At 43.5% G+C, this 17,158-nt stretch overlaps 1 protein-coding gene across 2 annotated transcripts in view; it reads left to right on the top strand.

The window, feature by feature from the left end:
• Positions 1–17,158, top strand: part of bcas3 (BCAS3 microtubule associated cell migration factor) — a 180,301-nt gene that overhangs the window by 38,996 nt on the left and 124,147 nt on the right. For both annotated transcript variants that reach the window (XM_029000655.1, XM_029000656.1), the window contains exons 15-16: positions 1,426–1,690; positions 11,200–11,350. In XM_029000655.1, the coding sequence (XP_028856488.1) occupies positions 1,426–1,690; positions 11,200–11,350 (416 nt within the window). The remainder of the gene's footprint in view (positions 1–1,425; positions 1,691–11,199; positions 11,351–17,158) is intronic.

The following is a 17,158-nucleotide window of genomic DNA, read 5'->3' as shown; positions in this document are numbered from 1 at the left end:
TGCCAGTGTAGTGACTAGTGAGGTCGGTTTCTTTCCTTGTCCTCTTTTTTTCTCCCCTCTTCTTCCATGCATTGTGGGGGACTTGTGCTACACCCCCCGCCGCCACCACCTTAATCACTCGTCTAAATCAGTAGCGCTGATAAAACAGAACACACGGATTCAGAGGAATGGCATCTCCTCTTCTGTTCTCCCCGTCTGGTGTCAGAAGCTGGAAATTGTCAGCGATCTTCAGACTCATCTCTGGCGTGGCCCTTCACTAATCGCCTGATCTGACCGGGCTGCGGATATACCAAAGGTTTCACCAGAATTCTCCACAGCAACACAAATGCCAGAGGCATGGTGTGATGCTTCACTGAAAGGGTGTCAATCTGAGGTTATGTCTTGGCTATTAGTAATGCAACATGAGAGAATTCAAGCATAAAATGTATTAATAAGTTGCCAGAACAGATTCAATTTTCTAAAGTCAGACCTCTGCTGAGAGATGGCATAGCATATGATTTTCATAATTCACGGATTTGTATGCACTACGTACATTACAGCATGTTGTTGTTGATGATTATCCAATGACTGTTAAAAAATAACTGTTAAAACAGTAAAATAAAAATAAAAATTATAAAACAAATTATATTCAATTTCTTTTGATGCAATTGTACATATATACTGATTTACAGTGACCGTTTGCCCAACTGGACCCACACCATGTAGCAAAATGCCACCCAGCAAATGAGTTTTTTCCACTAGATTTTCCCATATCTCCTCCACTGAGAGCCAAAGTCCTCCCTCAGTGTCCCCCTGGCTGCTTTAATAGCGGTCAAAAGCAGGCCTCTGTCTCAGGTAAGAGAATCCTTTAGGAATGTGCCGTGTGCGCCATCAGCTGTCACTGCTGGCCGGGTCTTGGGGTGAGACGTGCTCAATATCTGCAGATGAAAAGAGCAGGTAGGCCGAGCGGTCGGACGTGCCGCTGAGGAATCCTGCGCCACTAATGACCTGTGGCAGGCCTGTGAGCCCCAGCCGTTCTCCCGATAATGAACAGCTTTCTTTCTTTTTTCCTGTCTTGCTCACCCTACCTCTTTCTTTCTCCTCTCGTTGGCATGTCTTACATACTTGGGGAGATCTTTATCGCCCGTGGTGTTTGTTGCTTTCATTGTGTGGATTCTCTTTACAGAGACTCTTCCTTTATTTAAGGTTTAAACATACATGATTGTTCAAAGGTTTATGGTGTTTTTGAAATTTGCGGTCAGTTTGAAATAGAAAATGTTGCCAAATTAATTTAAAATAGACACTAACAAAGTCAAAGACAATGATGTCAGTTTGTTACATTTTATTGGACAAAACCATTGTTTTCTTTCAGAAAAAAAGACATTTATAAATGAATGGTCACAAAAATATGTGCACAAAAATATTCAGGCCCTCTCTGTCTGACAGGTGCAAGATATCTGCTTCAGCCATGACTGCCGCTGGGTGGTGATCAGCACGCTGCGTGGCACTTCGCACGTCTTTCCCATCAACCCCTACGGCGGGCCACCCTGTGCCCGCACCCACATGTCCCCACGCGTGGTCAACCGCATGAGCCGCTTCCAGAAGAGCGCCGGGCTGGAGGAGATCGAGCAGGAGCTCAGCAGCAAGCAGGGCGGGCGCTGCAGCCCCATTCTGGGCCTCTCCAGCAGCCCCTCTGGGTCCCCGCTGCACGGTGAGACACATGTACACTCATGCACACGTGCCCCTCCGTGCCCCTCGGAGTGTACGGGGATACCTTCACTCGTTACGCAGGTTACTTCAGTTCATAATTAACTCTGGTGAGACTGGTCATGATTCGCTGTATTCAGCTCTGCTTCTGCTGTGATAATTAAGCGCAGAATGCAGGGTTGCTGTACTCCGGTCACTCGTGGGTTAATCGCATCACCTGAGCAGACCTTGTGCTGGGACCATGACCCCATGTGTCAGAAGCACAGTGTGATGTTTGTCAAACACGGTTCTGAACTGCAAATAAGCACTCACACACACACACACACACACACACACACACACACACACATACACACGTTGCTTGCACTCATTGGCACCATTGGCACCACACGCTCCCCCGCAGTGCTGACTGGGTTAATCAGTAGCCCTCAGTACTCAGGAAGGGAGGATGGTGGGTTCCAGACTGAGGGCGGCCCTGAACTTCACTTACTCATTTTTCATTTTCTGTTGCATCTCTGTGTGATTGCAATATCGTGTACAAATGTTATTGATCATGTATTAATTATGCTACCATAATTATTGAACCAGTCACACTAGGGATGTAACAATGCATCGGCTGAAATTCTATATAAATGTGTGAGTACTAAAATCGCTGAAAATGAATCGCGATGCAATTATTGAAATTGAAGCGCAAAAGCCATAATCTGCATTTGCTACTGCCTTGGCACACTAGAAAGTACATTCTTGTGAGGAATGGGAGGCGATCGCTCACTCGCCATGGTGTGGGAAAAATAACTCACTCACTCTAATGAGCGAAACAAAGACACGTGCAAGACTTAATGTGTATACTTTAATTATTGTTTTATAATAAACTATGTAAAATGTAGTTTTACTTGCAGTTTCAATTAAAGGTTATATAAATGATGTATTGCATCACGATTCTGTTAAAAACATTTTGAGGAAACCGTACCTTGAACTTGAAATCGTGAATTGGCATGTAGCTTAGTTGATCGTCTCTGTTAAATTGCAGTTGTTGATTTGAGTCTAGCTATGAAGATCACGTATGGACTACAAGGCACTGATGTACATCACACCTGCTAAATTGCATAAACGTAAATGTATTCGGAATTTCTATACCACCTTTGAGTATTATATTCCACGGGGGATATTTTAAATGTGGAGAGTCGTGTCATCCAGTTGTTTGCTTGTAATGGGATGCCGGTGACATCACAGCACAGGAATCCCGGGGTAGCAGCGGTAAATCACACTCACTTTACAAAGGAGTGCATTACACCCCACCTGTCAGCTATTAGTCGTCCCGGCAGGGTCTCTCTCTCTCTCTCTGTCTGTGTGAGATCACCGTAGCTGACCTTAAAGCATTTGTGAAAATGTTTTAATTCGTAGAGGTGCACTTTATGGTGCATGTCATTGTACTCTCGTTTTGCGCCAAGAGACCAAAGCGATGGAGAGATCTGCTTTTCGCGTTGACATGAAATGATCTGTGTTCGTAAAAAGACTGATGTCCTCCTCTTTCTGATCTCGGGCTCCTCCGAGACCCACAGACCCCCTCCTAAAGGCCCTGGCCTCCGGACTGGAATGCCTTTAGACTGGCCGCTCACATCCTGCCAGACAATCTCATCCCCTGATCAGGGTTAGTGGGGCGCACCGCCTACCACTGACATCACAAGTCAATGGCTTTCCCATCACTGGCATTTTCAGAGGAGTTGTGCCATTGCATCTGATCAACTCGTATTTGTGTACGTTTTTTACAACGTACATTAACAAGATACATTCTGAGCAACCCAGAAACCTACACAAGAAAGACAACTCATCCTCCTCTGGTTCTCATGTAAAAGTACTTATGGTTCTTATGTGAAAGTACATAAAGCATGGCTATAATTGGTAAAAACAGGCATTTTGTTGCTGACCACGTTTGAGAGACATTCTGCCATGCATCATGTCTGCCTTCCTGTGAAAACCCTGCAACATGGGCGTGAAGCGAGGTGACAGAAATCAAATGACGAATGTTGAACAGCTACGGCACAATAGCCACAACAGCGGCCCTGTGATTTTGAGGAAGGAAACTTGAAAAGTACACATCCTCCTGTGCTGGCGGCCTGTAAAAATAGAAACTACAATTGGGCCTTATTCCGTGCGTGTTTAAATGTGGATCGCTTTTCTTTTCTGTCCATCTATTTTGGGACTGGCTTTTCTGACGGGCTACTTGATTTGTTTTACTTTTGCAGCAAGAAGGCTCTTTGCAGACAAAAAGCGGAAATTTGCGTACAGATTTTGTTAAATGTGTCACAGATTATTCTGGAACCTGTCAGGCGCCTCTCTTGCTTGCTGCTTGCTGCTTGCATGGTTGGCTACAGTATTAATGCATAAATAAAAAAATACACCTTTTTACCAACCTGTTTACCACAAGGGTTGAACAAAGTTGGCCTGTTGGAACTTATTTGAAGGTCAAAACCTTAATTTATACCCTTAAGATGCTCTCTCTCTCTCTCTCTCTCTCTCTCTCTCTCTATCTATCTATCTATCTATCTCTCTCTATATATATATATATATATATTCTGAGTGTGTAGTGATTCAATTTTAAATTATAAATTGGCTGAATATGACAGAAATTAAATGGACAGAGCTGTAAGACACGCGCTAAAAAGAGAGGTGTGGCCCGTGGTATCAGCGGCCCCGCTTCCTCTCCATTGTAGTAGATGCTGAGTGTTTTTTTGTTTTCTGCGTGTGCAAATTGAGCAACACCCCGTCACGTTATTTTTTTGCCCTCTTTTTTTGAGTCATGCGCCGAGAGGTCAGGCAGCAGGCCTGACATTTACTTCATTTGGCAGAAGCGACTGTGTCTGATTGTGTCTGGAATGAGGAATCACGGCGCTCCTGGTCCAGCCGTCTGGCATCTGTTCACAGGGATGATGTTGGTTAGTGGCAGGTGGAGAAGGTGCTAAGGGAAATTGTTAATTCTCTGTTGATAGAGGGCGCTTCCTTTGTACCATTAGAAGCTAATGCACAAGTTGAGTTTTTACAATTTACAATACAATTTATCTTTCATTTTTTTGTCCTGCTGTGAGAATACACAGGCAAAACAAACACAGCCGTTCCTTGTCTCCACTCCTCCTGCACCGCGGGGTCGAAGAGCCTTACTACATAGTCTAAATTTAGCCACCATGAGTCAGTCATCTACATATTCAGCATTTCGATGTGAGACGTGTGGACGTAGAAGTCCCCCGTGTTCCTGGTTTTGGCTTGGGTGTTCTTGTAAATCACAGGTCTGCTGTAGCTAAGCGACATTGGCTGTATGTTGTGTTGATCGTGACAGACTGCTGATGCTAGTTGTTGTGTCGAGTTTCCATCTGGACAAGAAGTGACAGAGCACTGTGCAGCTTATTGCTGCATTTGTGTGTGTGTGTGTGTGTGTGTGTGTGTGTGTGTGTGTGTGTGTGTGTGTGTGATTCTGACTCATATAAACAGATTTGATCTGCGCTGGCAGGGCCCGAACGTATGCGCTCTGTAATCTGACTGCCACCTCTGCATTTTTTCCCCCTTCTTTTCTTTCCCTCTGAGCACCCACTTCAGAGTCCATCTTTGTAGCGACTTCTGGACGTGTTACTCAGACCTGCTGCTCCGACAGATAAAACTCATCGTCTGTCCCAGTAAACAACCATAAAAAAACAACGACGACATCAGACCATTGTCCAATTCATTTCTGCTCGCTCCACATACGAAAATGTTGTTTGTGGCCCCGGACACGTTCCCCGTCCCTGTTCTCTGCCTCTGATGCCTGCAGTGTGACCTTTGGCCTCTGCGTGGCGCTGTGCTCTCAGCTTTTCCCCCCTCTGGCAGCTCTGTCCTTCTTCCGTCCCTGGGAGGAAGAGGGGGAAACGGGACTTGAATTGTACTGCAGAGTTTTTGTTTTGATATGAATCTAATCCAAAGATAGGCCTGGGCTGTGCTGCAATTTGTACCGGCTTTTATGAATGGCCTCCTCTTAAAGACTGAATAACATTCCGGCCTGCCGTGTCCGTTTCTTTAAAGACGCAGTGTTTATTATTGTTTTATGATGGGAGAGAACAAAAACAAGCTTTCATGCAACCGCGTTGCTTTGAATAATTCCGATGTTTTTAAAGACATTTTCAATAAAACATATTTGATGCAAGTTTTATAATTTCATTTTTCACCCCGTATTTGGTTACGCTGGTAAAATACTGTGCTATAATTGATAAAGAACACTTTTATTTCGTACTGTTCATTAAACCTTTCATGTATATTTTTTCAACCTTTCTTTAAATAAAATAGAAATATTGTATGAATATAGTCATGTTTATATGACCCACAAAACATCCTAAGTTGTCTTTTTTATTTCCAATTTAGTGAAGGCATTATTGATTCTGATTGAATCCCCAAAACGACAAACAAACAAACAAATAAATAAGTCTTTATATTTAAGATCAAAATGGTTTCCATATAATATGCTAGTAAGGGAAGAAAATAATTATATTTCAATTCATAAGCAACATTGTAGCATTTTCTGGATTTTGTATTTTCCATCTATTTATTTATTAATCTTAAATGCAGGCCTACTTCCTGAACAGTTCTTTCTACTAGTAGGTTTTTATTTAATAAATCTGTTTTGTGTTTGTTAAAATGCACTCTAGTGTGAGTAGACAGAAATCACACCAGAAAATAATAACAGGGTCAATTTTGTTCAGGGTCAGGATTTGTTTTGACCCCACATCCGTCATCTCTCTTATGCGAACTCTTCGTAAAGCGGACCGATGTGTCTTTATCAGGCGGCACAGTGAAGCGCACAGCCTTTTCCCACCATGAGGAAATCCATTTTTGACACTTCTCATGACCTGAGCCACTGCACTGTCCCATAGCCAAGCATTCTCACCAGCAGAGCAGCCCCAGCACTGCCCCCTCGGCCCCCTCCAGCCTCTCTGTTTTTATCAGCACCACACGACAGAGAAAACAGAGAAATACTACAAGTTCATTTTTTATTTTAAGAATGGGAAAAAAAAGATTTACTTCTTAATTAAAATGTCATGTATCTTTTATGACTACGACATTATATATGGAGATGGAGAGAGATGCTTATTGGTAATATTTGAAATAAAAAAGTGCAGAACCTGTCCTCAATTTAATCTACAGGCTGCATGCTGAGCTAATCACACATAAAAGCCCTTTCTGTCGGGGTAGCTACCAATATTCAGAGTGAACTGCTGCTGTTATTGCATGTTAATCATAAACTTAAGTATTATTACTGCAGTCCAGGCCGTGTTTTGGTTGGAGACCAGATGCTTTAATTACACACAGTAATCTTGGGCAGATCTCAGGCTGGGTTTGGAACTGGAAGAGAGCATTCGTTTCTCGGAAATCTGTTTCGTTTTGGGGGTGAGAGGACCGCGGCGGCGACATGAATTCATTAAACGAGGTTTCTTTTTGTGCCAAACTCTTTCTTAGATGGGCTGTAGGACCATATTCATTCATTAACGCTCATGTTTATTCATTAACTGTTAATGCTCATTTTTTATACATATATCATGGCAAAATAATATTTATATAATATTTTCCACTCTGTTAAACATAAAGTTGTATATTTTATGTATTTTTGTAGCAGTGTTTTGGTCTCTCTGTGTTTATTCATTCCACTGTTTCGCTGTTGTCTGTTTAAGTCTCAGTTTCGCCGTTTTGACATATCCCGTGCTAGTGTGACATTACAGTCAGGATGGCCTAACACGGCAGGAGACGTGATCAGTCCTGGCCGTCGGCTCCACGTTCACACTCGCTCTGAGACATCCTCATGTCGGCATCCACCCCACCCCTCTGTGGTTTTGTTTGGATGTGTCTGGACGCAGCAGCGCTCGTGACGTGCAGCTCAGAACATGACCCCCCTCTTACCCTTAAGTAAATTGACATTATCAAATTACGAGGGTCCTGATCAGAGCCACATGCTGCGGGACGCTGATTATGTCTCTCCATACATTCCTGTTCATCCACTCAGACAGCACTGGCTCACCACTCTCCCGCTTTTCCATGTCGATCTGCGGCAGAGGGATGATCTCCCGTCCCAGACTTTTCGCCAGAAGAAGGTACAAGCCATTGTCACCCAGCTGTTGGATCCATTTTTCCCAAAACCTTCTTCTGGAATCTCATGGCTTGGCTTCCCTCAGAGCTCTTAATAAAAATGGCGTTTGTGGGAAGGTCATAACTCTAATGTTCTTCAACCATTTCTATCATTAGCAATGAAATGTCAATTATAGTTAAATAAAATAGTGTCACAGTGTGATGGCTTCTGGAGAAGAGAAAATAATGTAAAAAAAAAAAAAAAAAGAAAGAAAAGAAAAGAAAACGCATTTATATTCCCTGTGGGCTTGAAGAGAAAAGACTGGAACGTTGCCATTTTCTCATAGGCTGCCCTGTGCCGACCTTTAGTACAGAAGCAGGCGGCGGCTCTGCCTTGGCTCTGCCAGGCCTTTTACCTGGGAGCTGCGGCTGATGTCTTTTCCACGAACATCCGATTCCTTCAGAAAACACTAAATCTTGTGAAGTTTATTTTCTTTGCAGCATCTGCGTTTTATAATTTGTTTTCACTTCGTCCACCGGGATTGGGTTTTTTTTTTTCTCGGCGCAGACTCCCCCCTGGTCCCCTCCCGCTACCCCTCTTGAGAAGTGAGTATTTTAATAATGATAGTTGTGGGAATTTGCACAGGACAACTTGACATGACCATGGTGTGTGTGTGTGTATGTGTGTGTGTGTGTGTGTTTTCTGTAGCCATTGTTCCGGCCCTCCTTTCCTCCCTTCATAATTTCTGCCTCCCATGTTCTGCTCTCATGCTCCGCAGCATGTCTGGCAATCATGAACCAAAAAAAAAAAAAAGAAAGAAGAAATGGAATATATGACCAGGTGTAGATCAAAGTATTCCCAAAGCTTCGTCCTTTACAAAGTAAAAAAAAAAAACAAAAAAAAAAAAACAGGTAAACGCTGTACCATCAGCCTCTCAAGGTCTGCCGTTTTTATCATGCAAACCTGTTGAGCTCCTGTTCCCTCTTACATCCCCTGACATTTCCTCTGGGCTTATCATGTTTATTTCAGCTATCAACTTGAATTTATTTCTTTATATATATATTTATTTAGCTATCTAGCACTCCGGCCAATCCCAGACCGAGTCCATTACTTTATTGGATGCAAATAGATCAGCTTGGGGGAGATAAACAAGATATCAGTGACAGGGCACGCTGCAGCCGCCTATTAGAAGAAAATGCAAATGGGGCCGGAGTGAGCCCGAGCAGAGGGGTCAGGTGACAGCGCGACCTCGCCGTCCTCTTGGAGTGGGGCCTGCGACGGCTGCCGATTTGCATTGATGGATCTTCTTTCCACGGGACTGTCATGTGTCAGTCTGCAGGCTATCACGCGTAGGTTATTAATCAAATGACCGCCTGCGCGGCTGTGACCGGCCGCCGGACGCTCGCTGTCTCGCTTGGACGTGAGATCCCCGACACTTCCATGGTCTTTCTCGTAATTATTGAATGTTAACTGGTGTGGCGCCACTGTATGTTGACCTCTGGGGTCAACAGCAGTTTGGGTTAGACGGGGTTAAGGCCAAGAAAGCGAGAGAAGTGTCCCCTTTAGAAAGATGCTAAATTCATTAAGATTTTTCTTCCTCCTCTCTTTCTCTCGGCCCATGTGAAGCACCATTATGGCTTTTCACTCTGCTTCCTGTTCAAATTCCTTTTCTTCCCCTTCTTTTTTCCCCCGTGCTCGTCTGCACAAAAGGTGGCTGTGCTGGGGGTGTAGTGGTTTTGAAATGTGGAGGGCCCTCGAGAGCGGGGCCCTGTGTGTAAGGGGCCGGGGGTTTGTGTAATGTCTCCGGCGAATGCCCCGCTTTATTGAACAGCATAAGGCCTAAATGGCCTCTCTTTGGTTAAGCACAAAGCAGGCATTTCACAGCATTAATGAAACGCAGAGAAACAGGTTAATGATCTGAAACCCCTCCAGAGCACCGGGCTGCGGCTGCCCTCCGCGTTTTTCATTCCCATGTAATCACCACGCCCCCTCAGCTTAGTCTTTTGTTAAAGGTACCCCCACCTCCCTTCTTCCTCCCCTCCCTCTGTCCTCCTTAATCTCAGTATCCTTTACCTATCACTGCAACAAAAGCAAACATAAGAAAACATCCCCTGGCCTGTTGTTTGTTGTTGGGGTTTTTTTTTTTTTTTTTTTTTTTTTTTTTTTTATGTGTGGAAATAAGGTGCCTGAGTGCTAAAATATTATTAGGGTTTAAAATGATGTTGATTATTTTCACGTTGAATATAACTCCTGTGATTACAAAAATTGAACCAACTGTACATTATTCATTTATTTTTTATTATTTGAAATAGTAAAAACAAAAAATATCTTTCATTTAGATAAAAAAAAAAATCTTTTATCTCTATTGATTTATTTCCATTTCATGTTCTCCTGTATGTGTGTACAAAAAATCCCAAACGTTTATATATAATTTGTATGTTGTGTGTATAAATGATTTTAGTGGTAAATTCCAAAATAGGAACCAAATATGTCTAGCCTCAATTTATACCAGGTAGGTCCTGCCAGCTCAGTGTTTTAGTTTATGTATATAGTATTTTAATTATTTATACATTTTTGGCTTTAAATTTTTTTTTCATTCAACAAGATAAATGGTTTTATATCAAATTAGAATAATAATGAGTATTGAAAAAAACTGATTTAGTTACACGTAAACTGATTCAGCACACATTAGAATCATATTTTCATATATCGGGATTGACAGTGAGTTTACGTCAGTAAAGATTTGTTTTTATTTATTTATTTGTTTATCTATCCATCTATCTCTGCGTGTTTTTCTTAAGTCGTGTGGATTGTTCATGTTTGCGCCTGGTGTAGGTGGGAGACGGCGAAATCTGCCGCCTGTCCTGAATCGGCTGACCTTGCCGACGATGTGAAGCAATGCCTGATCTGTCCCATATGTTCCCCCTGCACGTCTGTGTTCTCATCGTCTTTAAACATGATCCCCCCCCACTCGTGTGTTTTTGTTTTCTCTCTGAAACGGCCTTAAAAGCTATTAGGCTCCATGAGGGAACCTTTCAAATGGCATAATTGCATTTTGTTTTGGCCCCTTATGAAACCGGCTTTGTGTACACTGCTGTGTAGTGGTTTAAGGACGTGGACAATTAGGGGCAGCTGTTGATTGGGCCTGATTAACGGGCTGCTTTGTCACACTGCATCTTGAGGTTGTTAGCGTCAATCAGGAGCCGGGTCCCGGCTTTCACAGTCCCAGGTGTGGAGTGGTCCAGGCGTCCAGGCTGAGTCACGTCCCCTCGGGCCACTCAGCAATCAGCTGATGGTCCTCTCCACGTCTGCTTCATCTATACAGTTAAAAAAAAAAAAAAAAGAATGCTGTTCTTTGTCTCATTATGCTTTGAGAAAGGTCACCGTGTCTATTTTTAATTTTTTTTTTTTCTTTTTATTATTTCCTTTAGCTAAACTCAGCAGCCAGGAATCCTACAACAATTACACCAACAACAACATGGGAAACCCACGACTGTCTCCCCTGCCCAGTCTTACTGTTGTGCAGCCGCTGGCTCAGATCAAGCAACCTATGACCTTGGGCACCATCACTAAGCGCTCTGGGTAAGTATCCCAGCAGATGATTTTTCATTAAGCATAGGATATAACCCATCCAGAAGAAGTAAATATGCACTGAAGTAAAGGGCAGCTTTAATTTGTGTATTTCAACGTATTATTAGTATTTTTTTTTTTGTCACAGAAACATTATCCCTTAATGAAGTACAATTAGTTAAATGCCTCGTTTGTGAGCGCGGCACTGTGTGTGTTTTTGCGTATGTCACAGGAATTAATTTATTGCTGCAGCGCTCACAATGCACCGTGTTTGCATCTGCCGGCTTGGCCAGATTGCAAACGCTCATTCTGTGAAATATAGTTCGCAAGACTGGCAAATGCAGCACGCATTTACCTACGGGCCATCGTAATTATTTTAATAGCTCGCCTTCATTTAAATGTCATTTACCTGTCACGTTTGAATGGGAAATGCTCTAATAATACAGAGAGCCGGCGGGGATTGTCGGTGATATCTGATAACAGAACCGCAAATATGCAAACGAGTCACCCTAGACTGTTGACTGCCTTTACATACCTGCTCCATTCACCAAGCGCCCTGAAGTGTGTGTTTGTTGTTCCTACTATTCCAGTGGTCATTTTTCAGTCAAATAAGCTGTGTTTGTGCAGCCCACAACAAACACCACAGGCAACCACCTTTTTTTTTTTTTTTTTTTTTTTTCCCGCCATACTCATCCTCCCTCCCTTTTTTTTCCAAGTGGCAGTTCCTGTTCCTGCCGGATGATCGACTGTTAAGACATTGAATGTACTGTGTTTGTATGTGGTCTGTGTGTGTGTGTGTGTGTGCGTGTTGTCTGCCATTTTTGCGTTATGCTCAGCGTGACATTGTGCTGACAGAGGCGGTGGCGTCGCTCCTTGCGAGTGATGGGCTGGCGGCCGGGCCCCCCGGAGCTCGGACCCCGGCAGCTGAGGCCAGCAGGTTTCAGAGGCGCTCCAAGGAGGGGGGTTACGCACTGCTCTGTGTCCATCAGCACTTTACCTCAGCCACACTCACGCTCGCCCTCGCCATCACTCCCGCCGGGCCGGGCCCACATCAACCCAGAAACGGCGCCTGTCCAAGCGATGGACTGCTGAGACGTGGGCAGGGTTAGCGCACTGCTGACTGGGTGCGGTGAGGAGAAGCAGGTTTGACTCCCAGCTCCCCCCTCTTTCCACCTGCTGTACCACCTACACCCCTTGAGTGTGTGATATCATGCACTGTCACGCAAGCTGTGGGGGAACAGCGAGGTGCCATCTGTCCTGTCTGTGCGGTGCAGGCCTTTGTGTGTGCGTATGTGTCGAAGAGAAAGTGTGCGTCCATCCGCAGATGTGTTTACACCTGTACGAGCAGATCGTTGTTGGCAGCACAGATGTGGAACACACCAGCTGCTTAACCCACATCAGTGGCTCGGCGTGAGCTCCCCATGCGGGGTGCAGGGTGACTTCTTCTGGGAAGAAAGCAGCTCTAGGCCTTCAGATTAGTAATCAATTATTCATTTCACAGATCAACATACAGAAGCTCAAGGTGCAGCTGGATTAAATACATGTAGGTTCAAATGTAAATGAAGGAATACTAATTATATCACAAAGCCAGAGCAGTAAAGTATACAGATATACAGTTTGGAAGCTATTATTATGCAATTATTGGTTATCATCTGTTATTATTGTGTATATTTTTATGTAATATAGGTGAAGATGTTTTCAGTGCAGTGCATTTTCAGGCATTTTTTTTATTTCTTGATATAATGGGAAATATCAATGTAGTGAAAAATCTTTCAACAGCACTGTTTTGCAATCATTACGCATTAAATCTATGACATTTATATCTCATTAGGATTTAATGAGCTGAAAGGTAGACAGGTGACTGTGACACACAACACCTTCCTCACAAGAGCCCTGAATTTGGGTATTTGGGACTCTCTTTTGCTTGGGATTGAAGTTACCTGGCGGAAGGTGGTTTCCATTCACATCAAAGTTGTTTTAGGCAAATCTGTGTGTCTGGGGACTGCATGTGTCTTTGTTTTGCTTAGAGAGAAGACTTAGGATGTGTGTGTGTTTTTTGCATGCTTCTTGGAGATGCGCCCTGCTGACTGGGTCATGGTGAAAACCGGGCGGTAGTCAGAGAACCCTGGGCGCTCTTCTTGAGTGTGTGAATGTAAACTAGCGTAAGACTTGACCGGGGCATGACCCAGTTTCCTGTGGTGCAACGTTGGCAACGCTCAAGTCTTGGGTGTCAGTGGGGAAGATTGGGGGGGCGTCACCATGGAAACCTCGCCGGACCCATTTACATCTTCGTTAAATCTATCTCTCTTTCATACACCTGGCTGCTGCCATGGCAACAAAATGTAGTCACACCAATAAACTAAATTCATATTTACAACAGCAAAAAAATACATTTATTGACATCATGGCCCTTTATTTTAAATCCTTTTTATGACACTTTCCCTTAATACAGGAAGAAGTGTCCCTGTGTCAGGGTTGACCTCTGAACCCACAGATGTTTTCAGATTACTGCTCTGAGTCCATTGTCTTACAGTAAGTGTGGAAATGGTTTTTATAAAGCCGACAGGCACATAGAGCTTTAGCGCTCAGCCTGGGTTTTCGCATGTAAAATGTCACTGTGAATCTGCTGCACAAATCAGCTCGATTTAATGGCTCTGGAAAGTGCAGCGTCCGGCTGTCGGGTTAAGAGGTAAAAGTGTGAAAGATTATTCTGTGGAAGTGGGGTCACTGCCCCCAAGGCTGAAAGTGATCTGTATCTCCACTTCTCAGTAATATCTGTGTCTCTGTGTGTCCGTTATGTATATTTACAGTGAAATTTAGACGTACACAAAAAATTTAATTACATTTTTGTACCTTTTCATCTATGCATTGAGAATTGGTTTATCAATCAGCTGGAGTTGCAATGTGTATTGTTGGTAAATGGAAAAGCCCAAAAATTATTAAACTAAATGCACTTTTTTTTTTTACTTAAATGTATTAAGTAAATGTATCAAGACAATTAATACCATTTGTAGCAGTGGCAGGTAGCTTGAGACGAAAGGCCTGAAAGCAAAGCCATAAGCTATCCAGCGGGTTAATATCCAGACCTTTATTAATACCAACCACTGTAACTATCTACGCTATCTGGAGATGTAAGAAAGCGGAAGTCCACCAGTGGCCTTATCTAAATATAATCCAGAAGCCCCCTGCTCCACTGGGACGTGCACAGCCCTCATTTATTTTACATTGGCCTTCATCCATTTACACAGCTGGATATTTACCCAAGCTATTTGCTGTAAGTAGCCCGCTCAAGGGTGCAGCGGTCCAGGTCCTCTTGAGGTCCAGTCTCATGGCTTGGTGGCTGGACAACCATCCTGGGTGGCTGTACTGTAACCTTACTCTTACTTTACTAATCTCTAGAAATGTTGCTGCTTTCTTTCAACCTCCGGTATCCTATAAATGCTTTGTTCTTTACAATGATGTCAGTTATGGCATTTGAGTTGTAAGTGTTTAAGTGAGTAGATGACTATTAAACTGGCTGAAAATGTCTTTATGACCGTGGGAATCCTGTGTGGCAAGTCTTGACTCAGGTTGAAGTGAGACGTGACTTGAACTCACCGTTTTTCTGCTTTCAGCTTTTCTCTCAGTGTTCAGCCTGGCCATTGACAACATTTCAGGCTCAGACATGTCTAGCCTTTTTACATTTGTCTGTCATTTGGAGGGACAGAATTCCATATTTACTATAAACTGATTATGCATATCTCAAGGACAATGCAAATAACTATAGAACACACCTCATTAGCAAATATTCAACTCACACACACACACACACACACACACACGTCATGAACATGTTGACTTTGGCTCAGTGTCATGCTGGCAAGTGTATGCATATGTCCTTAAAAGTCCATTTTAATGTATGTAACATTTAAATTATGTTTGCACACACACTCACACAGACCTTTGATGCATCTTGCTCTCTCTGTAAACACGTGTAAATATGCCGAATGTTTGCCTGATCAACTCGGTAATAATGGTTTTTCCATCTATTTCTGTGTATCTCTCTCCTGTCATGAAGACCCTACCTCTTTGGGGCAGGATGTTTTTCCATTAAAACTCCATGGTGAGTTTCCCACCCCTCCTCCCCCAAACCCAGCTCACTCCCAGCATGCTTTGCTTCAAATTCTCTTTAGCACATGACTGCGCTCATTACTGTCTTTCATTTATTTCCAGACACGTTTAAGCGTTTTGCTTGTTTTGTCTTTGCATCCAAGAGGAAAGCAAGTAGGCAAACATTTTGCATCTGACTCGTCATCTGCGGGTGGTTTCGGTCCCTGGGTTAGTCAGTGCACACTTGATTTGAGCTGCATGATTCCAGATTTATGTTCTCTTGTGTTCATGCAGTTAGGAAAACTCGGCAGGAAAAAGAAAGCTGCAGGAGCTTGCAGCCTGTGTTATAAAATGAACAATAAAGCATTATTTTAAAAATCATAGTAATCTCATGATTTACCATGGAATAATACAATTTCTTCCATGAACAGTGTCTATAATACGCTATAAACATAATAAAACTACTTTAATATTTAAGCTTTGGTTTCATGTTGTGGTCTGTGTTCGTACTGTAGTGTGTGCATGTGTGTGTGTGGGATGTAAATTATACAAAGAAGATGGAACCCTGATTGTTTTCATTTTCCGAGTCCCAACAGATCCGCCTACGTCACAGGCCTCCGCTTGTCTGTCTTTTGGCTTTGTGTCCCAACCACTTGTCCAAAATGACTTATTCCCATCACGCTGCATTCTAGCCACTCCATGCAGACAACAAATATTGTCCCAGGAAAGAAAACGAAATAAATAAATAATGTCCCTTTGTGCGGCGGTGCATGTTGCTTTCATTTAGTTGTTTCCATGCAGACGTGTGTGATAGGGGGGAATGTGGAGCTCGGCACATGCAGCAGCGCTGCCCTGATGGCACACACCCAATACTGTACGTAGGTCCCCATCTGCTCCACTCTCTAATCTGACAGGACAGTGTCATTCCGTAAAAGTATAATAGGTCATAAGAGGTCAGCGTGAATTTACATTGCAAAGTAATAAAGAAAATGTCATTTACTTTGCTCAGTTAAACTTCTTCTATTAAGAAATATGTAGCTTGTTAAGTCTTAGGAGACTTTGCTTTTATGCAGTTATCTTTTTATTGGGAACACCAGCCATAAATATTCATTTTGCTAAAGCACAACAGCGTGCATAGAGCTGATGTAATGTTTTGCCGATGTCGTTGCTGCGCAGACATTGACGGTGGCGCGCGCGCGGGGGGGGTCAAAGCTAAGTCAGATGCAGGATGGTCTCCTTTCTGACAGACACACGGAAGCATAAAGGACTGAGGAGCCAAAGGATTGACTTCTCCCTCCGATTCTCATCAAGAAGCTCGTGTTGAAATGAATTGCACGTGGTGCAGAGCGCTCCAGGTCTTGGGTTTCCTCTTTTGTCATGTCGGGGGGGCAGCTTGTACATAATAATTAAAGGGTTGCCCCCGCTTCCACTGTCAGAGCAGTATGCTTTTCAAAGGTGCAGCATTAGCATCAGAAATCGCTGCCTTCCAAAATAACATCCTGCCCATTGAGCTCAGCGTGCACAGATACGTTCCTGACATGGTTTGCATTACGTTCCACCTGAAAGCTGATCTGCTCTTGAATCAAGCCTTCAGAGCGCCATTTTGCACGCACTCGGCCCTCTCGATCGCGAGCTCAACTCCCACGTCTCTCTGTACAGTTACACCTGTAGTTGCACCAGCTTTCTCAGTAGCGTTGTGATGCGGTGGCAGCGACGACTGTCGTTAATGGC

Source organism: Denticeps clupeoides, chromosome 13 (genome assembly GCF_900700375.1).
Source record: "Denticeps clupeoides chromosome 13, fDenClu1.1, whole genome shotgun sequence".
NCBI classification, from domain to species: domain Eukaryota; kingdom Metazoa; phylum Chordata; class Actinopteri; order Clupeiformes; family Denticipitidae; genus Denticeps; species Denticeps clupeoides.
Note: the sequence above shows the minus strand (reverse complement) of the source record. Positions and strands in the feature narration are given on the sequence as shown.